Source organism: Mus musculus, chromosome 5 (genome assembly GCF_000001635.26).
Source record: "Mus musculus strain C57BL/6J chromosome 5, GRCm38.p6 C57BL/6J".
In the NCBI taxonomy this organism is placed as follows: Eukaryota; Metazoa; Chordata; class Mammalia; order Rodentia; family Muridae; genus Mus; species Mus musculus.
In genome coordinates, this window is record NC_000071.6 from 90355108 (window position 1) to 90379079 (window position 23972).

The 23972-nt window shown below is 42.1% G+C and overlaps 1 protein-coding gene and 1 long non-coding RNA gene across 7 annotated transcripts in view; one reads left to right on the top strand and one right to left on the bottom strand.

Moving 5' to 3' along the window:
* Positions 1–13586, bottom strand: part of Ankrd17 (ankyrin repeat domain 17) — a 141528-nt gene extending 127942 nt beyond the window's left edge. For 4 of the 6 annotated variants that reach the window (XM_006535289.4, XM_006535287.4, XM_006535288.4 and 1 more), the window contains exon 1: positions 10560–13586. In XM_006535289.4, coding sequence (XP_006535352.3) covers positions 10560–11813 — 1254 coding nt within the window. In that variant the 5' untranslated portion in view covers positions 11814–13586. The remainder of the gene's footprint in view (positions 1–10559) is intronic. The other 2 variants (NM_198010.2, NM_030886.2) reach the window with 1 other exon arrangement.
* On the top strand, positions 11890–13381 carry Gm9958 (predicted gene 9958). Its single transcript, NR_045618.1, has one exon. It is a non-coding gene; the product is annotated as a predicted gene 9958 (long non-coding RNA).
* Positions 13587–23972: the final 10386 nt, after the last annotated feature.

Consider the following 23972-nt stretch of genomic DNA (forward strand, 5'->3'; position numbering starts at 1 on the left):
TGCCAGGCAGAGACAAAATTAGGAGGATTCTATGAAATCTAAGTATGATAACAAGCGGGAAGTAACAAAAGCATGACATAGAAGGGCTCAAGATATATAGAGTTTTGAGGTTCTATGCTTTCCCTTTCCATTTCCCATCTAGTCACGTTAGTAATGGAAACCATTCCATGAGACTCAGGTGGGAATAAACTCCTCTAGTTCACCTTTTACATAGTGAATAGAAGCTAGTTCTGAATGAAGCCACAGCCCAGCTAGGCCAACAAGACTATTTCAGAAAACCAGTAGAGACATTTTCTCTTGTATTGTTAGCTAAAAAGACAAGGTGATCCTAGAACTTTGTAAGATACTAATTATTCCCAAAAGTCCACATAGTCCTTCTTTTAGTATAAAGCCAGTTCCCCATAAGCTTTATCTAGGCACAGAGCCAAATAGCAACAACTAAATACTACATTATGAAACTAAGTTCTGACCAATGGGGATATAGACAAGAAGCAACATTTACTCTCCCTGGCCAATCCTTATAAAAGGAGGCTATCCGTGACTACCCTTCTGTTTCCTATTCTTTACAGGCCACATATGAACTCACTAAGACTATCATATAAAATACTATAGATAAACTGGGTGGTTCCCACAGAGATGGTTTTCTCACAGTTTTCTATCAGCAGTTTGGTTTCTCGTGAGACCCCTTGCTTTGCTTGCAGATGATGCTCACGTTCTTCCTTCACCTTCATACATCCTCCTCCGTGTGCACATCTGATTCTGTAGCTAACCTTCCTTTTATAGGGAAACCAGTCAAACTAGAGTAGGACGTATCCATATGCCCTCATTTAACCTCAATTACTCTTTAAAGGCTTTATCACTAAACACAGACATTGCCTGATACAAGATTCAGTCCTGGTCATCTGGAACACAGGCATTTTGGTTGGTAAGCTATGCTACACTAATTTTTAGATCAAATCAACATTGCAAGGTAGAGCTATCAGAATGTTCTGTGCTGATGGGAATGTTCTCTGTCTGCACTCTTTGATATGGTAGCCAGTGGCCGTGCATAACTACTTAAAGTAAATTCAAAATTTAAGCAAAATTATAAACTCAGACTCTCAGATAGCACTAACCACATTTCAAGGGCTCAGTAACCAGTGACTACCGTACTAGGCAACACAACTTATGGGGTGATCCAGTAAGTAGTTAAGACAGCTAGACCTTAGATCCGTGGATCTCTCTGCCCAGAGTGTCAGAGAAAGGAAACAAAGAACAAACAAAATACTCCACAACAAGAACAAAAAACCCCACTCTACCCTGTGTGTAGCACATGTCTGAGTGTTTTCATATCAATCACTCATCTAATTCCTCAATACAGCAATCAGAAGGCATCAACTTAAACTACAAAGTCACAGAACTTGGAAAGTTCCAAGATGGAAAGCAATGGCCTCTGGTTATACTTAGGAAACACTGGGAAATCCCTTGCCTACAATAGTAAAGAGAGCCCAGAACATATCTATTAAGTACACAGCTCTCAAGAAAGCAGAAAAACATATTGAAGGGTGCTAGCTATGTATCAACAACAAATTCCTAAGTTTAGCTACAGAGAGCGAGCAAGCAAAGACAGCCTGTGAAATGGAGACTAAGGGAGCCTAAAGGAGCCAGTCCCAAACTCCATGAGGCCCCGTGGTCAGCTACTTTTCAGCCTAAACAAGGATGCTGTGGTACTCTAAAATACCCAGTAGTAGTTCTGCTGTAAAGCAATCTTTCTTCTGCCAACAGTAGCAAAGATCGGACTAAGACGTGCTACTTTCCTACCGGTGATGGCTTCTGATGAGACAGACAATCTAGTTAGCTATTCTAAATAGATTAAGAAAGGAGGAAGCCGGGCGTGGTGGTGCACTCCTTTAATCCCAGCACTCCGGAGGCAGAGGCAGGTGGATTTCTGAGTTCAAGGCCAGCCTGGTCTACAAAGTGAGTTCCAGGACAGCCAGGGCTATAAAGAGAAACCCTGTCTCCGAAAAAAAAAAAAAAAGAGAAAGGAGGGCAGCACCCACTCTTTTGCAAACAGTATCTTCAATCACATACTAATGTAGTCCTGCCTTGAGATTTTGAAGATGTAAATCCCTAATCAATTAACTAAAGCAAAGTTGATTTTTTCTTAGTGAGCATGACCTACTCAAATGAGCTCCTAAAAGAAACCTTGTTCTTGCTACCAAAAATCAAACTCTGATCAAAAGCAGAGTCGATAATTGTTCTCTCTTCACGATTTGTTTCTAAGTGTCTAGGAAGAACAACTCCAGCCTTTGGCCATCAGTTTCAGCTTGCTCATGAACTTGATTCCTAACTGCCTTGCAGACTGGCTTCCTTAGGCAGCCCTTACCATCTTATAAGACAATTAATTCCCTTTAATAAATCTCTGAATGCTATCTAGCTAACCAAGTAGTTACCAATCATATATACATCCCCTACCTGTTCTGTTTCTCTGATTAATTCCTGACTGAAAAATCATTCAAATATTATTTCCAATGTCCTCAAGAGGCCAGGAAACATAAGGGAGAAGGGTCAGACTTACCACAGGAATAATCAAAATTTTTTTCTTTACTTATTTAAAAACAAACAAACAAACAAACAAAAAACCGGGCTGGAGAGATGGCTCAGTGGTTAAGCGCACTGACTGCTCTTGCAGAGGTCCTGAGTTCAATTCCCAACCACGCCCAACATGGTGGCTCACAACCATGTGTAATAGGATCTGATGCACTCTTCTCGTGTGTCTGGAGACAGCTAAGGTGTACGCATACAAATAAAAATAAATCCTAAAAAAAATATAGATCTTTTACTATATTGCTTATGTCACATAAAAATTGAAATCTCTCAAATTTCTGACAAAAGTTTTATCACCAAACTGCATTAATGATCACAAAAAGTTGTGATCAGGACCCAGGAGACAACTCAACTGCTAATGATGCTTGCTGCCACACCTGAAAAACTGAGTTGTATTCCCAGGACCCATGGAGTAGGAGAGAAGTGGTCCCCTGACCCCAACATGTATACCACCATAAATCGCCAACCTGAACTACATGATGCACAGGGCTACAAAGCAATGATGTCCTAGGGTTGTTTTGTTCGGCCGGCTTCCCCCACCCACCTAATTGCATAACCTTTGATTATTTACTTTACTGCTTCCTTTGGGTCTTGTTTTGAATCTCATCTTACATGATTTTTGTCTCATCTTCTGTTTTGATATATTGTCTATAAGCCAGTCGGTCACATTAAAATTTGTACCTCCAGTCTAAACTTGTCCTTGATAAGTGAGCTCAGACTTAATTATCTTTCCTTCCTTTAAGAAAATCAATTCAAAATCTCACTCAGCTACTACAAACAACTCAAAAGTAGAAGTCACCAGTTCAGTACTCTGCAAGCTAAAAAGAAAGCAAATCCTCTTTTGCCTAATGCACTGTCCAGTGGTGACTAGAACAGGGTAACTCTGCTCAAAGTTTCTTTAGAGAGGAAGAAAAAGGTAGTAGACAGATGTCACTGCGGTCCTTCTGGGGCAGCAGCTGTGGAAGGCTACGTGCTGGCCCCTGTGCAAGCTCCTTCCACATTTTGGCCCTTTGGAGGAGTGTTCTTTTGACTGTTGTTTATGTCCTTGGGTGACTTTTTCTTGACCATGTGTGAAATATAGGAGTCACTGGAGAGTACTTCGATTCCTAACTGCCTTCCAGACGGGCTTCCTTAGGCAGCCCTTACCATCTTATAAGTCAATTAATTCCCTTTAATAAATCTCTGAATGCTATCTAGCTAACCAGGTAGTTGCCAATCATGTATAAATCCACTTCTCTGATTAATTCCTGACTGATAATCATTCAAAACTATTATTTCCAATGTCCTCAAGCAGTCAGGAAAAAAGGGAGAAGGGCCAGAAGACTAGATGTACAAAGAAAAGTGTGTGCAAATGTTGGGTGGCCACAGTTTGAAATCAACAAGTTTAGACTGGAGATACCAATTTTAAGGTGACTGACTGGCTTATAGACAACATAACAAAACAGAAGAGACAAAAATCACGTAAGATCAAATTAAAAACAAGACCCAAAAGAAGCAGTAAATCATCAAAGGATGTGCAGTGAGGTGTGTAGAGGGAAGCAAGACCAACAAAAGACTAGCTAGTAAATATAGAAACCAGAGGGAAAGAAGGAAAGGGCAAAGTTCTCTGAAGACTTGGCAATTCATATTAAAAAAAAAAAAACAGTAGGAGAGAAATTTACAAAATAATCAAACCCTGTATCCAAAAAGTGTACCAAGTTTTCTCTGGGAACCAGAATACTTACTACCAAAAGAAAAACTCTAGAAAATCTTTATATATGGGGTCAAGGAAGGTCTCTTGTGTGGAGTGTCCTATGAGTCATAAAATAATAGTACATTTTACTAAGCAAAATACTGTTTTTATACTGTGAAAACAAAGAGAATATATGGAATGACATAAAGAATACTTATAAACAGCACCAACAAATCACCAAGAAAAAAGCCCAGTATAAAGAAATCAAACATGAAATTCTCAAAAACAATCTAAGCAAAAACATAAAACCAGTCAATGTTGACAGTTATGAAGATAAAAATACTATTTTTAGGGCTGGTGAGATGGCTCAGAGGGTAAGAACACTCAACTGCATTTCCGAAGGTCCTGAGTTCAAATCCTAGCAACCACATGGTGGCTCACAACCATCCATAAGGAGATCTGACTCCCTCTTCTGAAGTGTCTGAAGACAGTTACAGTGTACTTACATATAATAAATAAACAAATCTTAAAAAAAAATACTATTTTTAGCCAGGCAGTGGTGGCACACACCTTTGATCCCAGCACTGCGGAGGCAGAGGCAGGGGGATCTCTAGAGTTGGAGGCCAGCCTAGCCTACAGAGCAATTTCTAGGACAACCACCAACTCCCCAAAAAAGAGAAAAAAAGAAAATCCCATCTAGGGGACTTCTCATGCACTTCTGACTATAAGCTTGGGCAATTAAACTAAGAATTAGAATCCAATTTAAAAAATAGTTTGTATGGGTACAATATAAATAGGTACAAATAAATTCTTTAAGATATGATGTTCCAAACATTTTCCAGATTAAGTAGCTAATAAGGGGCTGGAGAGATGGCTCAGCAGTTAAGAGCACACTGGCTGTTCTTCCAGAGGTCTTGAGTTCAATTCCCAGCAACCACATGGTGGTGGCTCACAACCATCTGTAATGGAATCTGATGTCCTCCATTGGTGTGTCTGAAGACAGCGACAGTGTTCTCATACATAAGATAAATAAATCTAAAAACAAAAGTAGATAATAAGGAATATTTATGTAATATTCATACTTGAAATTTGGCTTCATGAAAATCAAACGGTTAAGACTCTTAAGACTTATAGGACACATACTACTGTACTGTAGAAGACATAAAAAAGCAAAGCCAAGGTTCTGCCTTCAGACCTAATAGTCCTAATACTCTAGATATAAACTGCTAGGTCACTTAAAGGTAAAGATTCACAAGAAAAGAAAGAGAGGGCACTACTTCTCCTGATAGGCCTTCTGTTACCACTGACTTCCTCTGAAGCAGTTTATACAAGTTAGACCGAAATAAAGGGATGCCAGATTAACATCATTCTGGGTATCTAATAAAAAGCTAGATATAAGCTACAAGTCTATGGGAAAAGTTAAAAAGAAAATCCAAACCAAAATAAATGATTACATAAACCTTATCCAGATTCCAGGTCAAAACCTCTATTTTAAAGGAAATATCTTTCTTTTAGCATAATAAAAAATGAGTGATAAACGAATGAGCATGTTTGGAATCAAACCGAGGTTAAATCCTGCTATGACACTCATTAGATATACATCCTTCACAAAGTCACGTAAACCTCTTTTAAACTAGTATCTCTGCCTGTAAAATCAATGTCTCAAAACTCAGTGGCTGACTGGGGGTGAGGAGGTCAGAGGACTCCTTGTGGGAGTCAGTTCTCTCCGTTCTCTCCTTTCTATCATGGGAGTTCCAGGCTTCACAGCAAACTGGTCCTGGCGCAAAAGTTTTATACTTCTGAAACTCATTCCTTAAACAGAATATATAACCATTAAACCTCATTCTTACACTTTTCCCAACCTCTCTTTACTCATTGGTACATTTTTTAATGTACATGTCTTTTAAAAACATTGTTTATCATTGCTTGCTCAATGCAGACTAAAACATACCCAGTGGGAACTCATTTTTGAATAATGAAATAAACATGGTGACACCTACTTCATAGCGTTATGGAGATGTAAAATGAGAAAACATGAAAACTATTAACTCCTTTCACTTTCTTAACTGCTGTAAAGTAGGATCTATTATCCCCATTTATATATAAGAAAATGAGCTAGAGAGGTTAAGTAACTGATCCAAGACCACAACACCAGTGAGTGATGGGTCAAAAAACTGAATACAAACTCCACATACAGTCCATGCTCAGAACCATTAGTTAAGTCTTCATACACAATGGGCACTCAAGTACTATTTTTTTAAGTATGTTAGAATATTAGAGGCATAAAGCACCTATTAGACATTCAATAGCCAATGATGATTAGTTTAACTTGTTTTCTCTCGCTAGGCAAGTTTCATAACTCACAGTAATTAAGAAATTAAAAGACACTGCTGGGCATAATGGTGTATCTTTTAATCTTGGTGAGTTCAGGGCCAGCCTGGTCTACAGCGTGAGCTGTAGGACAGAAAGAGCTATACAGTGAGACCCTGTCTTCAAAACAAAACAAAACTGGTGGTGTTGGGGTGGGGGGTGGGGGGTTGACGGTGTCCAAACATCAGCTATTCACAGGCTAAGGAAGACAAGAAAGGAAGAAGGAACTCCATTCATGAGTCCCTAAATGAATTCTGGATTCTCCCTAAAACTGATACTAGTTGACGGAACAGATCTGTATGCTGTCCCCCCCCCCCCTTTTTTTCTTTTTGATCAAGTCCTTTTCAAATAGAAGATAAGGAAATAATTAAGAGAGAAATTCTTCAAAGGTTATCCATTTTAAAAATAATGCTACATTAGTTGAAGAAACAGAACTGGGGAAACAGTACAGGCAAGGTTCTCTGGCCTATTCTGATCTCATGTATTTACAACAGTGGAGCCTAGCATCTTTCCATTAAAAACAAAAGAAATGAAACAAGAAATTAGTGTCCAGAGTCTTAATGATAGTTTCCCCTTCTCCCTCATCCTCAACCCTACCTCTTTTACAGATGCAAGTCTCCTGGCCTTGCAGATCCTCAGTACTGTCAACACTAATTCACTGGCCCTCATTGTCTAAAGTTCTTCACTAAGTTTCTTTCTTATTTAAAATAAAAAAGCACATCTTTTTCCTCAAATATAGGTGGAATTCTGATCGACTCTCACCATACTTATATTTTATTCTTTTCTCTTCAACAACATTGCTCTTGAACTTAAAAGTTCTATCATTAACATTTCCTCCCTTTGAATTGTGCTTCAGAGAAAGCTGCCTTCCACTCATATCCCAAAGTGTGTTCAATAGAATGCAATATTATTTCTGAAATGAAGTATAAACTCTTCCAATTCTACCTTTTTCTTGTAAATATTTAGTTCAATCCAATGTACAACGTGTTTCTATGTTGGGAAATATATTTTGTTCCTTACTAGTCAGTAGCCCATTGAAAGCTGAGCAAATTAGACTTTCAACTTAGAGGTAAAGTCTTGTGCCAAAAGAAGGGAAGAGAGGAAAAGTTTTCAATCTTCTGCACGCTTTCCAGGTACAGCTGAGGCTATACGAGCATCAAAACCATTCCATCCAATCGGAGATACTTTGGAGATACCTACTCTAAAGGATAAATAGGGCTTGCAACTAGGTACTAAAACTTACAAATAAAGCTCTTACTTAAATCCATGTTCTCTCCCATTTTTCCTCTTTCACCAGACATAGGATGTCCAGCTAACATTTCTTTTTGTCATGTTGTCATCCTTCAACATCTTCAAGTGAGACACCGCAGAAGTATACACTTTCAGATGCTCTCCTAACCTTTTGATGATTTTTACAGGAGAATTAGTTCAAGGATCAGATTATCTGCATTTGTAAACTGTGTAGGCCAAAATAATTTTGGGGAAAAAAAAAGTACACTTCCCAAGTCCTGAAAATTAAACTTCTGAAGACATGTAAAGACAGTGAAAGAGAAAAGAAACTATTGCACAACCCAACCCGCCCACCTGACTCCAAGTTGCAGCACACAGCTCAGAGCTTCACCCCTTCACTCTGATCACAGCATGCAGGCCAGTCCTTTCTATCATGCCCATTTCTCATCATGTGTTACAGACATTTCTTTAATGGCTCAGCTTTCTTATTACATATATTTCACCCAACAAATGACAAACCTATTGCTTTACTTGTGAAGATGGCAGTGCAAAACACAGTAAGGATCAACACTGTCTTAGCTGGTCAAAGTACATATTGTACATATTCTCAGATGAAAAACTCAGACCTACAAAAGGAACATACCCACATGCTTCAAGCCATCTATACAACTTGAGGAAATATCAGGTCATGGACAAAACTACCTAGGGAGGTGCAGTTTGTAGCAGAATTCTTCTTTAAGTATTACATTAAGTATACGGCCTTGTTCCAAACCAGAGCTTAATGTTAGAAAACTTAAAATCTTACTACTGGTGGTTTACTCACAGTTGCTAAACCTGAAATTCAGCACCAGTTTTTGAAATAGGTCAGAAGGGAGACAAAATGTACAGATGTCACTGAGTCTCTAAAAACTTTGATTCCTACTTTTGCAACTATCAGACACTATCCTCCAGTATCCTTTAAACCTTGCTGCCCTTATTTTTAAAATAAAGAGGCTGAGCTGCAGAGGAAAAGTCTTTCCCACTTCTGAGAACTATAAAGCTGGCCAATTCTAAGTACCAAAACAGAAAAGGATTCCATCACGTCCTTCTCATCATTGTTTCAATATTAAAGTTTTGCTTTCTCTTTTGTGTTTGTTTGATTTAAGGGTGTCTAGGGCCTTAGGCCTGCTAGACACTAAGCCTTGCCTACATTGCTTACAATGAAGCCTGAGCAACACGCTGTCCAGAATCAATCAATAAGCAAGTACAAACTACCCATACACATTTACCACAATAGGCCCAATAGAAATAACAGAAGGGACAAGTTTGGAGGTATATATATTCCTACTCTTAGAACTTTTTTCTACGATGTAGCTTCATCTAAGGTTAGGGAAAAAATGTTTGTCTTATTGCTAACAGGTGAGCCTCAAGTCTCTTTCCAAGGTCTCTACATAAACAGAACCTGGATGGGAAAGAAGAAATCAAATTAACTCAAAAGCAGCCTTTTACCAGGCTCTAGTGTGGCACGCAGTATTTCTGGATAATTCAATTAGTCTTCTCTTTAGAATCAACTTTTACAGCTTCTTTCCCTCTGCTGCCTCGAGTTACTATTTCCTCCATATTTGGGTGTTTAAAGCTTCCATTTCCTAATATTGACAAAAGGGTTTGTTCTAAAAGAACTAACAACTGGTAGGTCATAGTTTGCTATCAGTATGGTTCATTAAGCTTTTGGGTTAAAAGGAATAAGGTCCTACAACGCCGCCTGTCTGTAGACCCAGGAAAAACTATAAGGAGTTATGAAACCAGATCACTAGAACATAAGGCCTCCCTATCCCAATCACAACCATGCCCGGGTGCAAAACAGACACTTCATCCCTGCTTACTTTACAATAGATAAATAAATAAAGTTAATTAAATAAAAGCGGGGTATGGTTTGATTATTTCTTATTAAGGGAGAACCCGATGGATTATTACACATACACGCAGAGCACCTAACAATTTTTACGTACTAAGTCACTTGTAAACGCATATGGAGGGATAGAAGATCGGCTCATCCATAAATCTTTCACAAATCGAGGAAGCGAAGAGTACTTCAGCAGCCACGAGTTTAGAGAGAGAGAGAGAGAGAGAGAGAGAGAAAGAGAAAAGAAAAAGCCCTGCAGCAAAACAGTATGGAAAAGTACAGCCTCTCACGTGTCTCTCCCAGATACAAATACTTAGCTCCGAGTCCATTACAATCTTACCGCCCCTCCACAACTGCTCCCGGCCACCTTCCACTGACAGAAAACTACCAAGCTCGCAGTCGGTCCCCCGGAGACTCTCCTACCTATTATCTTACCCCTCCCGCTTTAGCTCCGCCCCCGCCCCGGGAATGAGGTGGCCTTACTGGCCCCAGAGAGACCACCCTTCGGCCCCAAAGTGCCACCCGGGAATCCGACCAATCAATCCCTCCACCCTTCACCCTGCGAAGCAGCATCCTCGGCTAGCCAGCTTCTCGGCAACTCCGTGCACTCTCCGGTCCTCCCACCCCCACGTGTCAGCTACCCTCCCCCACGTCCCCACACCTCACGACTCAGGCCGAGCAAAGAAAGGGGGCAGCCGAAAGCCCGGTCCCTCAGGGCAGATCGTAAGCCCCGAGGGCTCGGTCCCACCGCGAGTCCCCTCCCACCTTAGGCCCTCCACGGTCCCTTCCGCCCTCCTCGAGGTGAAACCAGGCCCTTGCCTCAGAAACCTCCTCTTCCTCGTCGTCGTCGTCCTCCTCTTCCTCGCTGTTGTTGCTGCTGGTGCCGCCGCCTCCTCCTCCTCCTCCACCGCCACCGCCGCCGCTGTTGTCGCTGTCGCTGCTGCTTTCGCTGCTGCTCGGGGGTCGGCAAGTCCGGTTCCGCTTGGCCTTGTGGTGCGGCGGCTGCTGCTGCTGCTGTTGCTGCGGTGGCTTCTTCTTCAGGAGCAGGTCGCAGACTCGCACCATCCCACGAGGAGAAGAGGCCGGGCGAGCCCCGCCGCCGACCTCCGCCGCCGCCGCCGCGGGGGGGGCCGCCACTGCCGCCGCCGCCGGGGGACTCCCTTCTCCCTCAGCCGCCGCCGGAACCGTCGCCTTCTCCATCCCCGCGGGAAGAGGGGGTGGGGGACGCGGACGGGGGAGGGGCGTGGGGGGGCTCCGCTCTACCGCGACTTCGGTCGCGCCGGGGCCGACACAGCGCTCCGGGCCGCCGCCGCCGCCACCGCCTCGGTCACCTCTACTGCCGCCGCCGCCGCCGCCGCTCCGCCAGCTCTCACCTCGTCTCGCGATACTAAGGGCGGGGAGCTTGGCGGAGGGAGGGAGAGAGGGAGGGAGGGAAGGGAGGGAGGGAGAGAGAGCGGGAGGGCTGAGGGGGGGCGAGGCGGAGCGCGAACGCCGTGCCCGGGAAAGCCGAGCAGGCGTCCGGAAGGAGCCGCCGGGGGAGTGCGCCTGGAGTGGCTTCCTCTGGGGAGACCGAGTCTGAGCGGGGACCGCAAGCAGGGACCGCGGGCGGGCGGGCGGGCGAGCGAATGAACGAGCGAGCGAGCAAGCGGGCGGGCGAACGAGCGCCTGGGTGGCTTGTCTTCTCCGCGCTACTTCCCCCACACACACAGCCCTGCAGCCCTCCCTCCTTCCTTCCTGGCTTCGTATTAGAACGCAGCCGCAGGCGGAAGCGCGGGTGACGCCATCAGCCGGCGCCGCGGCGGCCGCGCGAGCGCGGAGCCCTGCCTGCCTCTCCCAAGTGCAGACTCCAGGGCCGGGGAGTGGGCTCCCCCGCGAGCGAGCGAGCGATCGAGCGTGCGTGCGTGGGCGCAGGGAAGCAGAGGCAGTGGGATGGCGAGCAGTGGGGCCCGGGCTAAGTCGGGGGCGAGCGCAGAAGCGCGGGGGAAGCTGGGCGAGCGCGAGGCCTGGCCCCTCAGATCCGGGAGGTGGGGCCTCGCCCCGGACCTCCTGGATGGACTTTTCCTGCCTGGCCATTTTCTCCACCGCCTAAGCCAGAGAGCATTGGATCTTCCGAGAGAACTTCGTGAGAGGAGAGAGACTGAAGTCAGGTCCAAAAGAAAACTGTTTCCCCTCCACCATCCCTTGGAGCGATCACGTCCTCACTTAGAAAACTCTTGTCCGAGTTTGAGTCTCGGGTCCTAGGCTTCCTAAATCTGACTATTTTGTACACCTTTGTAATGTGCAGGAACGGAATCTAGTGATTTTTAAGACTATACACTTCCGAAGAGGTGGGTGTGGGAGCTGGGCCATCATCGTATGCATTTCTCGGTCTGGATTCTGAGATCATTTTGAGTACTTAGAAAACTTGCAGACCGATTGAAATGTAGCTTTCTTCTTCAAACAGACGTCTCCAGTGTAGCCCAGGCTAGCCTTGAACTGGCGATCTTCCTGAGATTATATGGGTCTGTACACCACCGTGTCATGTTTATGTAGCTTATTGAACTCAGAATTAGCCATTTCTGGGCTAGTACGAGTAGTGACATAAGGAAAATAAAGCAAACATCAAAGACAGATGTACTGGCACAAGATAAAAAAGTCCCTCAACTGACAAAGTTACCATTTTAAGACTTCTAAGTTTAGCTGAGTGCCTGATTTATTTTATTTATTTTTTAATTTTTTTTTTTTTTTGCATTTTCTTTTTAGTACTGGCATACCATATGAAATGTGGGCAGTTGCCAGTACACTACGGAGTACCACAGACGAATTGGTGATGACTAAATCAATTCATTGAGGCAAAACTTCATGTGTCTACTGTGTGTGTTATCTCTGAAATCAGAGTCTGTGTTTCCAGGGGCTTCTCTGTGTGTAATAGTAAATATACAAAATGCTAAACATCTGCCTAAAGCTGAGTTCCAGTATACAACATAATACAGAACACTATTGTGTATCTGATAGCCATGGATTTGGACTGTATGGTTTCAGCGGGATCTTGTCCATTTTCTGTATTCTTCAGCACCTTTGTCTCACTTTCCACCTCCATACCTTTTGCAATCTTTGAGTGCCAGCCCCGTTTTATTATACGACTGACTAACAGTTTCACAAGAAGACTGAGGCCATTGACTGCAAATTCCTTCAATTTTCCAAATGCTAGAGATGGGCTGATCTTTTCTCAGTATGGAGAGAATGACAGAACTCCTTGCCCTCATGCAAGGTCAGTCAACTCTCCAACTATATTCTGGTTTCAGTGTCTCTCTTTGGCCTGTTTTTTGTTTTTCTGATTTCAGTCCTTCACAAAGTTTGGCTCCCTTTTGTAACTTACTCAGGTTCATTCCTTCATAGTTGTACATTATGTATGAAATGCAACTTCGTTATTTGGAAAAAGTTCTTGCTTTGCTGTATAGAAATGAAAGATAATCTTTGGGGGTTTGTCAGGTAAATCCAAACTATTAGGATAGTCAAGTCCCCTGGAATGATTTGTATCTATTTTTGAATATATTTTACTTAGTAAATTTTTACATATTTTCTCCCTTTGTCAGCCTTGTAGCCAAAACTGGCTGGCCATGTATTAGGCACACCAATAAACTAAACCTCATGTGTTTTCATGTGATTGTGTCCAGGTGATTGAATTCTAGGAAATAAAGTGCGTGTTGGTAGTATGCTCAGTTTCAGGCCAAATGGGAGTCCTACTGAATTCATGTTCCACCCTCTTGATACCAGTGAAATGCCATGTGATCTTGAAACTATTTGTTGCTGTTATCAGAATCTGAAGAGAGAGTTTGAGAGGCTGATCCTGTCTCAACATCCCAAGTGCTCAGATTGCAGACGTGAACCACCACACACAGCTTCAGATTACATTTTGACTCCCTAACTTTACCTGGTGCTTCAAGTATTAAACATCTATTATTAAAGTTTCCAAGAGAGTCCCAGTATAAGAATTCCCTTCTGTTGCCTAATTTCCAAGTAGTTGGGCGGGGGTGGGGGAGAGTACAAATGAAGGCCAAAAATATCACCATATTAATGATAGGAGGAAATTGCCTGAGGTAGCATATTCATCACCAATAAGGATATAAAAGCAGGGCTGAGAGGTGGCTCAGTAGTTAAGAGCACATACTGCTCTTATACAGAAACTGAAGTTCAATTCCCAGTGCCCATGTTAGGTGGCTCATGACCACCTGTAATTACAAACACCTCTGGAAAAAGGCAGAAACAACTAAAAATAAGTCTTAAAACATTCAAATAATTACATATATATGAAAACTGAATATATATACATACATATGTATGTGTATATATATGTGTGTGTGTATGTGCGTGTATATATACATATATGTGTATATATTCAAGTATGTTGCCTCCAAAACTGAGGGAAATTTATATTTCCAGTCCCCAGCAATGCTTGACAAAGACAGCATGGAGGAATGAAAGAATTTGATCTCTGGACAGCCTTATTATGTGATTAGAAACAGCTTAAATCACACATTCTTCACAGATTTATTAATTATTCTACTCACTTGCCTCTGCAAATGTAGAAAAAGACCAGGAATGAATCATGGTTCTTTTACAGAAAGCAAGATCTCAACGAGGTTTCCCACCAGTATCATTGACCATTTTCATTTCCCATCATAAACATTGGGCTATTTATCTCTCTAATCACTCTTACTAAGTGTTTCATACATCTTTCTTCTGCCTGGGTCAGGGCTCACACTTCAGGAGTTCCACATCAGTCCACACCTTTTCCCTAACTTTTATTTTGCTTCTATATTTTCAGTTCCACCAACCATGCTTAAGGCTAACATGCAGCCTTTATTCCTAACTTCATTAAGATCCAGAACTACCAGTGGATACTAGAATGTGTAAGCCAATATTTTTCTGAGCTTTCAGTATAATCTAAGCATACTCAAGGTTACTAAGTCATACCCACCCTGTCCTAGCTAGTTTTATTGTCAGCTTGACACAAGCTAGAGTCAGAGACGAGGGATCCTCAACTAAGAAAATGTCTGCATAAGATCTGACTGTTAGGCATTTTCTTAACTAGTGATGGGTGGTGATGCCCCTGAGCTGGTGGTTGTGGGTTCCAGAAGAAAGCAGGCTGAGGAAGCCATGGAAGCAAGCCAGTAAGCAGCACCCTTCCATGGCTTCTGCATCAGCTCCCTCCTCCAGGTTCCTGGCCTGCTTGAGTTCCTGTCCTGACTTCTCTCAGTGATGAATTGTGTTGTAGAAGTGTAAGCTAAATAAACCCTCTCTTTCCCAGGTTTCTTTGCCCATAATGCTACATCACAGCAATAGAAACCTTTTTTTTTTTTCATTGTTAATTAGCCTTTTTGTTGTTGGGGTTTTGTTTTGTTTTAACTGAAGGTCCTTACTGGTCCTGCTTCCCCTGTGAATGGCCAAAATCAAGGGAAAGGGGAGGGCAGCCAGCTGGTGCAGGGAGGGTCATAGACAAGCACCAAGTCACTATTGTGGTTAGAAGTTGGCAGCATGGGATGGGGAGGGATGAAGAGTAGGGGTGTCATTAAAGAAAAAATGCAGGCTCCCCCCAAACTGAGTGCCTAGGATGGGACTTGGTCTGCTTCAACCTAAGAGGAATCAGAAGATCAAAAGCGGTTTGGGAAGGCCAGAACTGTCAAGAATGCACCCCTTAAAAGCAAAATGATCTATGCCAGCTCCAAGGATGCCATCAAGAAGAAGCTGACAGGAATCAAGCATGAATTACAATCTAAGTGATACGAGGAGGTCAAGGACCGATGCACCCTGGCAGAGAAACTAGGTAGCAGAATCATCATTTCCCTGAAGCGCGAGCCTTTGTGAGCCACCTCCAGCCCCCTGTCTGGAGCATCTAGCAGACACAGACCTGCTCTTGGGTGTTGCAGGCTGCCCCTTTCCTACCAGACTGGAGGGGCTAGGGGAATCTCAGCAGCGGCAGGGCTATCTCTTCATCCCATTTGCCAAACATCTCTCCCACCCTCCAGACTGTCCTTCTCCCTCCATCCCTGATAGTTCTAGAAACTTTTAACTAAGACAGAAGTTGGTACCAGAGTAATGGAGTATTGCTGTGACAGACTTGACCATATTGGGGAAGCATTGCGGAAGGACTTTAGAACTTTGGGCTAGAAAAGTCATTGGAAGATAAGAACATTGAGAACAGTGTAGATAATGGAGGCCTTGCCTGTGAAGTTTCAGAGGGAAGCAAAGACTCTAACAAGGCTTCTTATGGGAAAAAAAGAAGAAATCTATAGTGCTGGTTCGCTGGGACTGAAGAATCTGCTCTGATTAACAAGATACCAGGACTACTAAAGTGAAACCTTTGTTTTGCTGGGATACTAGATCCTGGTCAGCTGGAGCTAAAAAAGAAAGAAAGAAAGAAAAGAAAAAAAAATTAGCAGTGATTAAGAAGAGACCAACATCATTGAGGTGTTTCCTCTGAGTCAGCACATGCAAGCTGTGCTCCAGAGGCAGCCAACATTGTACCTTGCTGGCAGCTGAACTCAGTAATGTAAGAGTCAACCAAGTGGTACTCCGTTTGAAGGCATGAACAGGTCATGGAAAGCAACTGAGGCTGGGCACTGTGACAGGCTTGAAGAGGCCATCAGTGAAGGTACTGCCTCGGTAGCAGTTGAAGGCCCAGGACTGAAGAGGTTATGCAGAGAAATTGAAGAGAGCCTATGAGAGGCTATTGGTGAAAGTGCAGACCAGTTGCAGCAAGAGAGCCCAGCAGTTTTGGAGATGCCAGTGCCATGGGATGACCATCTAGGACAGCATTAACAGTAGTGTGGAACCAGCTGGAGCCTTGAAAATAAGCTGGGAATGCTGCAGAGGACAGAGACAGAGCAGTGACCCACGGCCTTTGGAGGAGCCCAGAAGATCCTGAGTGAGTCTCAGGAAGTCGGTCGTTGAGTTATTTATACTTTTGGAGTTTGGGCATTTGGTTTTGCTTCCTTCAGATTGTGATTATTTGCTAGCTCTTCCTTTTAAAGTAAGGAAGTATTTTATTATTATTATTTTTTACCTGCATCCACAGTTGAAAGACTGAAGTTTTTGTTTGTTTGTTTGTTTGTTTGTTTGTTTTCAAGACAGGGTTTCTCTGTATAGCCCTGGTTGTCCTGGAACTCACTTTGTAGACCAGGTTGGCCTCGAACTCAGAAATCTGTCTGCCTCTGCCTCCTGAGTGCTGGAATTAAAGGTGTGCACCACCATGCCCGGCTTGAAAGGCTGAATTTTTAAGGAGATTTTTAGATTTTAAAAGAGACTTTGGATTTTTAAAGAAACTGAATTTTAAAGTGTTCAAATTTGTAAAAACTGTGGAACTTTAAAAATGTGTAAAATGTTATATGTTGTGATGTTAATGCTAATGTGTACTCTTGGAGATAAGGCAAGAAAGGAACATTTATGGCTAACCGTGGTATATTTGTGTGCCAAGTTGACAAGGGGTCAATTGCCCTGGCGAGTTTTATGTCAACTTACCAAAAACTAGACTCAGCTGAAAGCACGGAACCTCAATTGAGAAAATGTCTTTAAAGGATCCGGCTATAGGCAGGCCTGTAGGGCATTTTCTTAACTAGAGATTGATGGTGAAGGGCCCAGCCCATTGTGGGGCCACCCCTGATCTGGTGGCTCTGGGTTCCAGAAGAAAACAGGTTAATATCCCAAGCTTTTGTCCCCGCCGGCAAGAACACACTCAGGACAACCGGAATCTTCTGCGGCAAAGCTTTTATCCCCGAACCGGGAAAATGCCGCTGCTTATATAGCCCGCAGCGTGACGTTTCAGCACCTGATGTGGCGTGACAGCTCCTGATTCCTTGCTCGCCCATCACCCCATTACTACGCCTCCGCGAGATGGGCAATGACTAGGCGTGAATTCACTCTTGCACTTGCGCATAAGGCTTGTTTACTAGTTAGGCGCAGTGGAAGCCAGTGCCATCTTATAATGGCGATTGCTCGTGGCACGGCTCTCCACAGGTTAAACAATCTATAGAAGCACACCAGTAAACAGCGCCTCTCCATGGCTTCTGCATCAGTACCTGCCTCCAGGTTCCTGCCCTATTTGAGTTCCAGTCCTGACTTCAGTGATGAACTGGGCTGTGGAAGTGTACGCCAAAAAACCCTCTCCTCCCCCAAGTTTCTCTGGTCCTTTCTGTGTTTTACCAAGGCAATAGCAATCCATATAAGACACCTCCCGCCCACCTCCTCTCTATATTTAATTACACTTTTGTTCTCCTAGTCACTGGCTGATTTGACTACCTCGTATTTCACCTATACAGTTGTAGTAGTCAGTCCTGTTCCTGATCACTCAGGCTACTCCACTGTAACCTCCATAACGCCATCTGACTTCTCATCCTTGTAAAAGTAATTTGAATTTGAACAACAACAACAAAAACAAACCTATATTCATTATAGAATAATAAGAAGTACAAAATACACACAAAAATATCAACTAGAGGTAGCCTCTGTTGACATTTTTATACAGACCTTTGCGTCTTTTTTTGAGTATTTAACAACAACAACAACAAATCCACTGATGTATTTTCAAACAACAATGAATGCACTTTTTGTCACTTTACAGAACTGTCATCTATGATATATGAAAGGTGATGGTTATGTCAACTTATTTCAGACAAATCCTGTTCTATAGCCAGGTCTGACAGATGACCATGCTACACTGTCCTAATGCTCTTTTGAGGTGGCCAGATGTTTTATACAGGCGTGCTTTATATAAGTTCTCACAATTCATCTAGTCATATTATTCACTTATTTCAATTGTTTTGGCTATTTTTAATTTTTTAAAAAACTTTTGTGGACTTTTAAAATTTGGGCATTTAAGATAAAAATTAACATTTTCTCCAACATGAGGATGAAAACCGCTAGTGCACCAGGCACTGTGTTAGGTGTGAAAACGGTGAGCAAACCATACGTAGTCTTCACACTTTGAAAGAAGTACTGGTGCACTGAGAGGCAGGTACAAGACTGCTGTAAATCTGACCCGGGAACTCTTGTTTGGGGAAGTGGGACTTCCCTGAGGTAGGACAGAGAGCAAACAATCCCACTTTGATGGTTGACTAGGTTGCAAGATATGTCAACAATAGACCCTTCTTTAAACAGAGCTCTGTCATAGGAAGTTCTTAGGGCAGAGGAAGAGAGCAAAGAATATGTTTAGACAAAGGAGCATTTGAAGGGGTGGGGGGCATGGCAGGTAGTGAAAGTAAAGTTGGTTACCACCAATCCTGAAGACTTGAGTTTGATCTCAAGGACCGTCAAGGTAGAAGGAGAGAACTGACTCCTACAAGCTGTCCCTGGCCATTATCCATGTGCTGTGGTATGTAGCTGCCAATACATACATACAAGTTTTAAACCATACTAAGAAAAAGAGGTATTGGCCTGGGATGTGGCTCCGTGATAAAGTTTTTATCAAGACTCAAGAAGGACTGAAATTGAGCTCCAGTATCAGAACTAATAAATAAATAGATGATACTAAGCTACAAACGTGGGGAAAATGTAGGCAAAAACATGGAAAATGAGTGAAAAATGTTTACAAGGATGAATCTGGAAGGATGGGAGAAGACAAATTGGACAGGTCTTGTGGGAAATGCTAAGGATCTTAGACGTTGAGATGCTCTCTCTCTCTCTTTCTCTCTCTCTCTCATACTTATTCATCAACGACGTCAATCCTCTTTTCCTTAATCTCTTGTCACTCATGTTTTATGGTCCCCTTTACCCTCTAGTCTCTTTTGTAACATTAATAATTTTCTTAGTTCTAGAACTAATAGCCAAGGTAAACTATTAAGCTGAGGTCTGGGGGCTGACAGTCCAAGAACCCATAGTCATTACCTACTGAGCACTTCTGAATAGTAGAATTGCTACATAAACTATTCAAGTAAGTATTGTTTCATAGCCCAGGCTGGCCTCAAACTCTCAGCCCTCTGACCTCTGTTTCCCAAGTGCAGGAATTTTAGGGACACACCACAATCCTCAGATCCATTATCTGTATTAGTTTTAGGCTCAATTTTTTTTTTTGCACAAAATTTTATTTAGACCCAAATTATAATCAATATTGCTTTCTACCTGTCATATGTTAGATAAAGAAGAATAAATGGATGAAAAAACTTAGAGATTAGTGGATAACCAGAATGAAAAGAAAAATACCCCAGAGTAATGAGCAACCAATTAATACGTGTTGAAATCTTGCTCAGTGTGCAAACGAGCTACCTTCAGTTATTTATATTCCATTTTATGCTGGTTTAGCAATGCCTTTTCTTTGCAAGACTTAAAGTGGGTATTGCATAGACTCCTGTCCAGGGATGTGTGTGTTGTTCCTGAATTTTGTAACTTTTGACTGACTGTCAAGAGAAACGTTTTCAGGGTGCAGACTCAGAACAGATTAGAATATGAACCATCTCTGTGGCCCCAGAATCCAGGGAGTCTTAAGGGAAGAGTTCATCCTTTGAAATTCACACAAGAAACTGGCCGATATCACCTGGAACCCCACATATGCAAGTATTTACAGTATACATTTTAACCAAGAAAATGAAATACAACCGAGTATCTGCATCGTCATACATAACGGAAGTTTAAGAAGTCAGACAGGGTTTCTGTAGCACGTAGGAAGTTTAGAAGATGCCACACCACGCTGGTAACAAGGAAAAGGCCTGGCCAAACAAAACAATTTTTAGATGGTATGAGTTCACAGGGAGAACTATAGCTCCAAGATCCGTGAGACAGACTGGTAGACCTAGAGAACTGTAACAGTGGAGACATCTGTGGGACGCAGCGCTTGGTTAGGAAAATCTCAGCGGCAACCCGTGAGCTTGCTGGAGACACAGCATGGGCAAGTCGGGGGATTCAGATCTTAATATGTCTGGGGAGAGGGTCCAAATTTCCCACTCTAAACACTAGCAAATTCTCGTGCTGAATAGCAGAGAAAATCCTTCTTCCTGTTGTCGGAGCTTTCTGGCTTCAGGACCTGCCCTCGGGAGAAATGACCTAACTTGTTGAGATTTCCTCAAAGTAAAACAGAGGGAAAGAACTATCTGCCCAGGGGTTATTTAGGATAAAGCATTGAGAGCTCACGGTGTCTGTTCCCAGGCTTACTAACAGCGAAGGACTCGGTCACAAGACTGTAGAATGTATCTCCTCCCTCTGCACGTCTACAGTTCCCTTGACTCAGTATAGCATGATCACCTTTCAGCAAAATTACGTGGCATGTAAAAGGCAGAGGACCTTAGAATGAGGTTTGACTGGAAGTTTTCTGACTGTTTCTCTAGCAATGGAAGTAGAATATCTAAAGGACATGCTTTGGAGAGGATCTGCATTTCCCGGCACCGTCCTACTCTCCAACTCAAAGGGTGGGCAGAGAGAATAGATTCCTAGAAGTGGTGCTCTGACCTATCCCTAAGATATGATGCACAAACACACACGTATGTGATGAACAAATACATAGAATTAAAACTGGGAGTTGTGGTTAGTTATCTGATCTCAGTGTATTCACAGAAATGGAAATCCTTGTGACATCAGTGGGTGATCACCAATCTTTATATAAGTGAGCAAGCACTGTAGCAGTCAAGATAAAAGAAGGCGACTGAGTATAGGGTTTGGGCAAAACACATAGCCACAGTGAAGACAGAGCATGCAGATTTCTGGGCTGAACTACATGCTTTTAGCTGTACTAGAGGGGAAAGGAGAAGGGGAGGGAGAGGGGGGAGGGGAAGGAAGGGAGGGAGGAAACAAGAGGGAGGGAAGTGTTTAAATAAAGATCACAACAAACTCCATATTTTAAATTTAATCTGTGAATCTGTTCAGATGGAGAGAGATTTAAGGAGTTTCTTTTAAAATAATTCTAAAAGCAACTCTCCCATCTTCAGATTCAGAATAATCATATCTGAAAGTGAGCTGCAGAAGGTGACATTCCTAAAAATGAGGATGTCACCTCGTGTTACTGGTTTTCCAAGAGCTTCTATCTGACACAACTTTTGTATCCTAAAATACCCTTTCTGTATTTATCGAGATGATCTTATTTTTCTTTCTTTTCTTTCTAAGTTTGATAAATTGCATTGATTGATTATTGGGTATTATATTAAGTGTGTACTCCTAAGATACCTTTTAATCATGGTGTATCATCATTTTGTATATTATCATTACAATTTAGAATTTTGTTAGGAAACCATGCAGGTGTGTTTATGAGATTTATTGGTCTGTAGTTTTCTTAGATCATTGGTTGATTTGGGTACCAATTCTGTCCTCAAAGCAGGAAACAAAAAGCTTCTGTCTGTCTCACCTATTTTTAGAAAGCTGGTATAAAACTGGTGTTGTCTCTTGCTTTATTGTTGTGTTGAATTTATCAGTGAATCCTTATGGACCTATAGTTTTTGTGGGAAATTTTTATAGGTTCAAATTCTTGAATAACTAAAGAACTATTTCATTACTCTTTCTTTTATAGTAGTCTTGTATAATTATTGTCTTCCAAGGAGTTTCTCTAGCAGAAGTCCCTCATCTCTGGTACTATCATTTACCTTGAAAGAGGGATTATTTTATTGTAACGTACTATCCTAACTTTCTTTTGGTTCCTATTACTCTTTTTTTCTTTAACATTTGTATCTATTAACTCTCTATGGGTTTTTATTAAAGACTTAGTGGTGGCTATGTGTTTGTGTGTGTGAGTGTGTGAGTGTGAGTACAAGAGCGTGGGTGTGCTCAAAGGCCAGAGACATCATATCCCCCGGAGCAGTTGTGAGCTACCTGATGTGTGTGCTGGGAACTCACAGCTTCTGGAAGACTAGAACATGTACTTAGCCAGTGAGCTATCTCTGCAGCCCAAATCTTTGTCTTTTATATTGTTTTTTTTTTTTTTTTTTTTTTTTGTATTTTGAGGATTTCAAATGACAGCAATTACACCATTGCCATTTAATGCAATCATTAGTAATTTGGCTTAATACTATGATACGTTCTTGTTTGTTTGATTCATGTATTTTCCCCTTTCTCTTTCTGACCTGTCTTTTAGAATAACAATTTCATTATGTTTTAAAACTGAATTTACCTATTTATCTATTTATTTTGTGTGTGTGCGTGCTGTGGCTTGTGTGTAGAGGTCAGAGGACAACTTGCAGAATTCAGTTCTCTCTATCTACTGTGTGAGTCTTGGGATTAAACTCAGGTTTTCAGGCTTGGTGCAAATACCCTATTTACCTACTGAACTCTATGGTAAGTACACGCTTGCACACACACAGAGACAAAGAGAGAGACACACATTTATTCACCTCTCTTCATCCCCCCAAAGATACTGCCTCAAAAAAGTTAGTTATCATCATTGCTTTTTAAGGATGGCTGAATAAAGACCTCTTTTTGTTCATCCTTCTGGTGGCCATTTCTGCTCACATTTCTTTATATCATTCTGGTTTCCATTTCTTTATATAAATTTTTGAATCCATTTAGCATTGTTATTATTAATATTTATTAGTTATTAAAGTATTATTAATAAAATATTAATCATTGTTAATTTTGCTAAGAGACTTCCTCCACCATTTCTTTTAGTGTGCATCTGCTGGTGGTGAATTTGTTCCACCTTTTAAAGAATGTCTAAAGTCCTCATTCATTTTGGCTTTTGAGGACTATTTTCAGTGATTAAAGTACTCCAAGTTGTTGGGGGATTATTTTAGTACTTTTAGTATGTAATTATTATGTCCTGTAGCTCACATTGCTCCTGATAAGAAACCGATTCTCATCTTTTTTTCTTTATATCAACACCTTTTCCCTTTGATTAACATACAATTTTCTTCTTATCACTCTTTCGATGATATTTTGCTGTTAAGCAATATTATAAGAACCAAACCAATATTTGTTCTGGGGTGAAGCATAACACTGAGGCAAGATGTCTCTGTTGCCTTGTCATCTTCTGAAGAGGCGTTCACCTCTGACTGCAGAGAGCAGGCATTCAGACAGCCCTCACGTGTCCTACAAAGGTTGTTTGCTCTGGTCATGAGCCTTCCCTCCTGCATGCGGGTACTGTCCTTACACAAATGACTGGTATTTACCTGAACATTCAAGAAATTCTCTTGGGATCTTGGAGACTCTTCTCTACGGTGCTTTCCCAATAACTCTAGCCGTCCTAACTTGCCTAGAGTCCCAGTCTCTTCTCACTCCCAATTTCTATTCCCTAGAGTCTAGAGAGAATTTTCTAGACACTTTGTTAGCATTATGGTGCAGTGT